The sequence below is a fragment of the Micropterus salmoides genome, unplaced genomic scaffold (assembly GCF_014851395.1).
Source record: "Micropterus salmoides isolate LMB-PRFRI ecotype aquatic unplaced genomic scaffold, ASM1485139v1 Ms_hic_scaffold_13, whole genome shotgun sequence".
NCBI classification, from domain to species: domain Eukaryota; kingdom Metazoa; phylum Chordata; class Actinopteri; order Centrarchiformes; family Centrarchidae; genus Micropterus; species Micropterus salmoides.
Genome location: NW_024040374.1, coordinates 18,729,748 through 18,738,548, shown reverse-complemented (window position 1 = coordinate 18,738,548; position 8,801 = coordinate 18,729,748). Strand labels below are relative to the sequence as shown.

At 39.5% G+C, this 8,801-nt stretch overlaps 1 protein-coding gene across 1 annotated transcript; it reads right to left on the bottom strand.

Moving 5' to 3' along the window:
- Positions 1-394: 394 nt before the first annotated feature.
- Positions 395-3,852, bottom strand: ccl44 (chemokine (C-C motif) ligand 44). The gene is made up of 5 exons (XM_038715965.1): positions 3,676-3,852; positions 2,468-2,597; positions 1,604-1,742; positions 1,357-1,435; positions 395-1,263 (listed from the first exon to the last, which is right to left on the bottom strand). Exons 1-4 carry the CDS (start codon positions 3,737-3,739, stop codon positions 1,397-1,399), a joined length of 372 nt encoding a protein of 123 aa, XP_038571893.1. The 5' UTR covers positions 3,740-3,852; the 3' UTR covers positions 395-1,263; positions 1,357-1,396.
- Positions 3,853-8,801: the final 4,949 nt, after the last annotated feature.

The window sequence follows — 8,801 nt, the reverse complement described above, 5'->3', positions numbered from 1 at the left end:
AAGTAGTTGATCACTAATAAGGCAAAACTGTTCCATTGTTGTCTTAGTTTAGCATGTTAGCACGCTAACCCCAATTAACCTTATGAACAAATTACAGCTGAGCCTGATGGGAATGTCATTAGTTATACAGGTATTTGGGCATCAACCCAAGTATTGGGCTAAAATGTACCTAATCACCAAATATTTAAAATTCATCCTGAGGGGAACATGAATGTATGTTCCTAGTTTCATGGCAATACATCCAATAGTTGCTGAGATAATTCAGTCTGGACCAAAGTGATGGACCGACCAACACCGAGCAGCTGGCATGGCTAAATAAAATGTAGGCCTACTGTGTGGTGAATAAGACATGCAGACACACGCAAGGTTCCCAGAAAAAGAGGCAGTGAGGCAGTTCCAGGTATTATTTCAGATTCATTTATAAAATAGTTCATATTGTGTTTTAACATACAGTGCACTCTTCTACAATACAATACTTGTGTGTTTCACACACAATTGAGCCCTCTAAGTTTTAACAGCCTTGCCATGTGGTGAATTGAATCATGAATACTTTGGCATAGTTTAGTGACAGACTATTGGTGGAAAAGACAAATGTAAACTGCAAATGCGTAGATATTTAAATCTGTGGTAGATGCCTGAGGGCCTCATTTTAAAAGATAGACTTGAGTTTCATACTGAGTTTACAAACAGTCATTATACAGAGTGGACAAAATGTCAAGAACATTGGCTCTTTATGTGACACAGAAAGTCATATCCAGGTGAAATCTTTCTCTTAGTTCACCTTTCTAACAGTCAAACATATCAGGTCAAAGCCTGCACTGTGTGCAGTGTCATTACACATCACTGAAGGTATACAAGTCACACAGAAGCATTGAGTATCTTGCTGATATACAATATTAATATCACTGCTCGTTTATCGTTGTTTAATTATAATTTTTTCACGAGTATGTTGTGAAAATGAATGTTGTAGAGGGAGACACTTCCAGGCAGACTCCGGCAAATAACAGTATGAGCCATTAAAAAAAAATCAATTCAACCTATCTTACAACTAAATACTCCTCTGTTGAGACTGTTCCAGCCATTTGTTTGGGAATATTTCAAGCACAGTTCATGTTTAAATATCTAAAGCCATTTAAATATGTATTGCTGCCCAGGTCTGGTCCCAGGGAGACAGATAGCTTAGATAGAGAGAGACACGAGACAACTGGAGAGTCAGCCAGCTTCGCTGTGTAAAGATGACGAGCTGCTGAAAGTTTACTTGGCCTGTAGAAAAGTGGAAAGACATTTAGTAGATTTCATATATTATATACCATGTACTGAACTTTCAACATAGTCAAGAGGTTAAAAAAATCTTACTTATGACTAAGAGTTTTCCTCCATATTTGACGGCCCTCCATCACTCCACACTGAGAACCGCCCAGTTATCTTTCTTGTCCTGATGATCACAAGAGGAGGAAATCTTTAAAAAAAAACTCCCTCAATATGTCAAATCAACAGTCACATTGTCTACTTTTGGCTGGATAATATTTATTTTATTACATTTGACATATAGTCTATTGCAGGAGATTGTGACCATGTAGCCGCAAAGTAGCTTGTATCTGACCTCTGACATGACGGGCAGGTTGTCATGAGGAGGGAACCATATGGCCTTGTTTTTCTGTCTCTGCACAAGCTTTCTCAGCAACCTCTTCACCTTCCGGTCTCTGGGGTCTGCACATTTCACAGCCTTCTTCGTGTAAAGACTACAAAAAGAACATAATACAATACAATACAATGCAGTACAAGGTTCTGCTGGACACAGAAAGAACCCCCATATTTTAATCTGCCTGAAACACAGTATTGGCAAAAACAATGATTCAGCAGTTACTTGGTGGACTACAAAGATGTCTCCCAGGTGAAGCCAAAGGAATCACAAATCAAAAAGGAATCAAAAAGAGGTGCTATAAGATGCTGTAAATCGAGTAAAAAAGTTTTTTTTCTCCTGTAGAAAGAAGTCAAACTGTGATCAAAAGTGAGGAAAGTTGAAGACAAGAGGTTGTGAACTGAAATAGAGAGGACAAAATAAACTATTGTATCACAACTGTATAAGAATTCAATGTTTTTGTTAACTGGACCACATGAAAAAGCAAGTTCCTCATTCTCCAGCTACATCAGATTTCACTGACCTGCTATAAGTATCACAAAGCAGAATGGTTTACTTAACTAAACCCTGCTGTTCTGACAGACTTGCTGCAGCAGGACTCAGCTGGCTTGGAAGGTATTTTCAGATGACTTGTTATTCCCACATATTTCTTTCTTACTTCCCTGGCAATTACAGCTCAGAGCTCTGCCGTAACAACATGACCTGGAAAGATGACAATGCCTCTCAGCCCAGCTCTGCCCTTCTCTAACAAGAGGCATATTTTCCATGCCTGCAGATGCTGCTGTGTGCTCTTTAGAACCATGAGTGGATAGTTGAAATACTTGCATGATGGCTTGTATACTGCAGTCGGGCCCCTCTGTCTGCACCTCAAACCGCAACACATCTTTGGTACGCACCTTGCCCTGGGAGTACAACATGCAGCATTGGACATCCCTTTGCATCTGCACGCCTTTGCCTGGGCACGAAAAGAGACAGACACAAAGAAAAAAGAGAAAGAAAACATTAGGGATGTGTCAAACAAAAGCAAATTGAAATAATGATACTGAAGTTCATTGGTTTTAAGGTCCATTAATTATATTGGCTTATCCCTTCCTATTTAACACCTTTTAGCTTTATTTTATCATGTCAGAGTTTATCTCAAGTGAGAACAGGACACTGAAGCAACATAATGGCAGCCACAAAAGTTTCAAACAGTGTGCACTATTGCACATCATTACCAATAACATCAATATTCATTACAGAAACATTTTACATTAATACTTATCACACAGAATCATGAAACACTGTGAAGTCAATATTCTGATAAATCAAAGACTTGGCAGCTTTTGAAGACAGAAAAACGTTATCTGTTCTGCAGAATGTGAACATGCCCTCAAGTTACATATACAGACACACTCACACATGGACACACATATGTGCTCAAGAATGTCAGAGGAATTACAATGGCATCCCGCTGTCCTGCAAAACATACTACCATGGCAGTGAAATAAGAAACAGAGAAAGTGAGAAAAGGAGAGGAGGAATGTGTGTTTGTGTGGAGGGTGTGCCGTGATGCCTTATCATCCAAAGCAAACGTGTAAACAAATTAAAGTGTGATGGAAGCGGCAGGCTCAATAAGAGCTGTAAAATAGGACAGTGCTGCTTTGTGATGCCACAGATGATTTTGAATCCATCCTCAGGCACATCACTGCACTTCCAGTGCTTTCACAAAATGTTTAAAAAATAGACGAGACGACACCATCACACAGACTGAGCACTGACACAGTTGCTTTCTTTCTGTGTGAGTGATGCATGATTTGAGATGCTCGTCCTCCTGCGTTCTGCCCCTCTGTTTACATCCGTGCCTCCCTCCCTGCTGCTGCTGCTGCTGCCATCCCTCTTTCCCTCTTCTCTCCTTTTCAGTCTTCGCCATCGCTCTCTTTGCTTCATTGTCCACCTGCAGGGTGCAGGCAAGCCATGCAACACACACACACACACACACACACACACACACACACACATAAACACACATAGTAAGTGTGGTTGTGTCCTACCTTCCACAGATGCCAGGAGAATAACAGTCAGAGAGATAACAGTCAACATCTGCAGCATGAACATGATGAGACTGGCAGAGAGGAGGACAGAAGAGGAAGATAATCTACTATGTCACCTCTCCCTCTATGGCTGCCTCTCTTATATGACTCCCTCCCTCTCTTTATACCTCCCTGCCCATCTCTCACTCACTCACTTCTACCACCTCTTTTTTAGTCTTTACCGTCTTTCCCTCCCACCCTCTGTTTATCCATTTTCAGTCATTCTCACACTCAGCTAACCCCCCTCCCGTTTGATTTTTCTTTCACACTCATCTCACCTCTCACTCATTTCTCCTTTCCTGCCTCTTCACTCAGGATGCCAAGCTTCATTTGTCTCATTTGAGGCTTTAAATTCCTCCTTCATCATGTCTCCTCTCTTTTCTTTGCATTTTCCCCTCCAGGACTGAAACAGATTTAATGGGTGTAATCAACAAAGAAGAACCCTGTAGCTTTCACATTACATGATCAGCCCGGTTTGGAATTTATAGCACAAAAATAATTCATCCCCACATAATATCCAATTAACCTTGGTTTGCAGCAGTGTATGGTAGTTGTGGAAACTCTTAGACCAAACAGTATCCGGCGTGTCTGGCTTGTGTATCTGGATGAATCTTCAAATCAGAGTTGTGTTCTTAGTGGGATTCCAGACAACATGCAAAACACACCTATAAACTGTGATAAACTGAATGTGTTGCCTTAACTTAACTCTGTATGAAAACATGCTTAAACTAATCATGGTTTAGGTGCCTGTTATATATATGATATGTGACATTAAATGTATGCTATATGTTATTCTTGTACCATATAAAACTTAACTCTACTTGTAATTGTGCTGTTGTTATTGTTCATGACTCTGGAACAGCCTCCTGCAAAGTCTCTGAAAAAAACACATCAGTAAATCTTTATATACCTTGTATTTTGTGGGTCGTACTTAACTGGGCTTATTTTTTTCTCTGTCCCTTTTATCTTTTGCTATACCGTGTGAAAAACGTTTGTTTGTTATGGTAAAGTTGCTTCTTTCAAAGTGGTGTTCCACAAGGTTTGGTCGGCAGCCTCTTGCTTGTTTTCTTTGTATGTTTGATTTTAAACTCACAATGTAGCTTGTAGTAACAAATGTCACACTTTTTTCAAACGAATAAAGACAAATCTTGCATTCTGTTGTATAGCTCTTCTAATGGTGTCTCTAATTTACAGAATAAACTTGGAAGTCTGGTAGCCAATATATAACCGATCCCCAGGCATTTCTTTTCTTTTCTTTTGCTTTTATTCCATTGTTATGGCTTGGCTCATGCCAATGCAGCAATGTCACCAAGTAATTGTAATATATTTGGCCAATAAAGTGATTCAGATTTGAAAAATATGTCTTTACAGTCTCTCCCTGTCTGCCCATAAATCATAATAATTGTTACTTAGTTTCCATAACTGAACACCACAAGAATAAGCTGGAGGCTCCATCTAAGAGTCAAGGATCTACATCCATTATGGAGAGACTTCAACATGAAACAGCATCAGGACCTGATTATACACAGAGAAACCAGAGAAAGTGATGTAGCCCTGCATCTGTTTAACAAAGATATTCCTTTGAAAATCAACCTTGTGGTAGAGAAAATGACAAATAAAGATGCCTAAGTCAGACAATGCCACCAACACAATCTATTCTCACTCCCAAGTCAGATAAGGACGCTTGGTCAAGACCTCTTGGCGTCACCTTTTAATGCAAAAGAGTTGTCTGAGGATTTAAGAACAAACATTTTTGACAATTTCAAGGCCACAAGTCCATCTCCAGAGATCTTAATTTTCCTGTGTCCACTGTGCACAACATTGTGAAGAAGTTTACAGCCCAAGGCACTGTAGCTCATCTCCATGGACGTGGACGAAAGAGAAAAATTGATTAAAGATTGCAACAAAGGATTGTTTGAATATTGGACAAAGAACCTTGATCAACTTCCAAACAAATTCAGGCTGACCTGCAGACAAAGGGTACAACAGAATCAGCTTGCATGATCCATCGGCATCAGAATGAAAAGGGAGGACCCAGGAAAAAACAAACAGCGGTTGGGAGAAGAAACCCATCAAATCTCAAAGTCCTGGAGAAAAAGATGCGCAAAAGATGAGTGGTCCAATATTCCAGTGCAAAGGTGTAGTATTCATTCTATGGTTATAATTAGCCATGACTATATACTATTATAGTATTACTGTGGCCAGGAAACATTTCAGTGTCTTTGATTGTGTTGACTTTTGCTTAGAGTACTGCTTAATCCCATGTCTTGTCACCCAAATCCCCCAAATTTATGGCTGGTATAAACTACCCATTCAGATAATGTACTTTTTGTACTTGATGAGATTTTGAGATATTCACAAATGGAACATCGTTTGTGGTGTCCAAAACATTAAAAGTAGCATTAATAAAACTCAGCGCCAAAGCCAAAAACAATGGGTACTGATTGCCATCAGCAGTTCTCCATAATTTTTTTTACTATCACTATGAAATGGGTACGAGGGGAAAATATGTTTTGAGGTGATTTTGTTGAACTGAGGGTCTTTTTGAAAATATTAGAAGAACACTGGAGGGACAGGAAATTAGGAGGAACATAGATGGAGAATGACATACAACAAGGGTACCGGGCCTGACATGAACCGGGAACATTGCGGTTCGTGGTCGGCACCTTAACCCACAGGCCACCAGGTCACCCCAGAAAAATCAAAATCTCTTGTTTGGTATGTACCTGGGGTGATTTTGTTATAGCTTTAGGGACACATTAGCAGTTTGTTCAACAGCATTTTATTTCCTCTTTGGTTATAAAGTTCCTGTACGTCTTCCCAGAATGACAACTATTTGGTAAATATAAGACTGCATCGTTGAAGTCATTAAAAATGTAACATGTCTTGCAGCTGCATTTGATTCTGATCTACTGATGCTGGGGTTGGATGGTGTAGAAATCAACCATGTATCTTCCCTCAAGTTATTCCTGTTGGATTGACACCAAAGTTTGACATTTATAGTTCATGGTTTAGATAGCTGAAAAGGCTTCTGTTATCATTTTCCATTGTAGATTTGCTTCAGACACGGAGCCATGTTATTTATGTTGGCCAGTTATCTGTGAGGAGAACCAAGACACATCACCAAACAAAAATGACACAGGAATGCAATACATCGCTAATAGCTGACCACTGTGCCAGTTCCATTAAATAATCTTGTAGAACTTATGAGGGGAAAACTGCTATAAAAGTGTTCCCAGTGTTAAAAATGCATAAATGATGCTTACAAATTAAGACAATACATCACACTCCATTAGCCTAAATGCTTTGGACATACCGTACTCTGGAAAAAAGACAAGTAGACAAATGTTAAGTACATTGGCAGGGCAATAATGGAACCATGAATTGTGGAACATGTAATGAACACATTTTGTAAGGGTAGATAAATATGGGCCTGCCTGAGTTCCTGTGGTTAGACAGCTCTTAACATTGAAGAAATTATCCTTTGGCTCATGAAACACTTGTTACAAGAACTAAGAAATATTCAGACAATAAGGCAACAATATGTCACTTATGGGTATACATATCTGAACCCTGCATGGATGTGAAAATATGCAGTCTGTGCACTGAGGGGTGAGGTCAGGGTAAAAATGTGTATATATGTGTGTGTGTGTGTGTGTGTGTGTGTGTGTGTGTGTGTGTGTGTGTGTGTGTGTGTGTGTGTGTGTGTGTGTGTGTGTTGGCGGTGGGTTTAACTGTTCAAGAAATTGACCCAAGAAATCAGGTTGGAATGTCAGCTGCAAAAACATACCTTCCACATGACTACAGGTCTGCTTGTGAGCCAGATACATTTTCTGCATATCTTTGCAGCGATTAAAATATCTACTGTCAAGGTGTACAGACTCAAAATGAAAAATATATGAATGGCAATAGCAGTGAATAGTGGGACTGACGGGTTAATGTCGTCCTCTTTGAGGGGGTGGAGAGGCTGAGATGTACTGGGATATGGCCTTTTGGAGATGTTGGAGGGCTCAGTTCACTGTGCTGAACATGCAGCCTAAGAGATCTTACTGTACCTGAAAGGGATTTTCAAGGGATAAAATCCAGGGGGCAATTCTTCAACTAATCTTTGAAATGAGGCAAACAGGGAGGTGTATGAAACAGACAACAAACTATATGGAATGCAGTTCTAAATGCAACCTGCACATTTTTACATTCATTCATTAAGATCATCTGGTTATCATTTATATGACGTTCTCAGTAAATTTGTGCTCCCATTTAAAGGAAAAGTTCTACCTGGTAACTCCCTGTAGTTTTTATATGGCTTATAGGCAGATTTATGGATGACAAAGAAGAGATGCAGTATGTCTGTTGACATGTTTGGTTATTAGTTAAAAGTCTCGACAATTGTTGGATCTGTAGCCATGAAATTTGATACAGATATCAATGGTACCCAAACAGTGTGTTAATGACTTTATTGATTAAATTATTTTTCCTCTCACCATGCCACTGCTGTACCTCAGTACAGTTTCACAGAGCTGCTAGCATGGCTGTAGACTCTTCGTCTTGTTTAACCTTTGGATAGTGCTAGCTGTTTCTACCTATTTTTATGCTAAGCTAAGCTAATCACCCATTGGCTTTAGCTTCATATTTAGCATACAGACATGAGAGTGATATTGATAATCTTATCTGTCAGGCTATACTGTACATCCACACTACCACGTTTTCATGTTAAAAGGCAGAACTTTAGCTACATTTGCACCTCCAGTCCAGACTAAAAAGGCGAATCTGAAGACCTAAAACGGAGAAGTTTGAAAACGATAATGCAGACACTCACATCTGGCTTCCTGATTGGGCCTTATAAGTCATGCAAAGCAAAAGCACAAATCTATTGACAGTGATTTAGTTTTGGTATTTTTATTAAAATAGTTTGTACTGTGCGTGTCGCCGTATTCACTTTGCGACAAGTTTGGCCATCAGACGTATGTTGAATTTGAAGGAGACTCTTTTTGATCGCTGGTGTACAGCTAATGAGGTTGGTGATTTTGCACAGCTTAGACAGTTAATATTAATGGAGGATTTTAAAAACAGTCTTCCAGAGAGTGTTT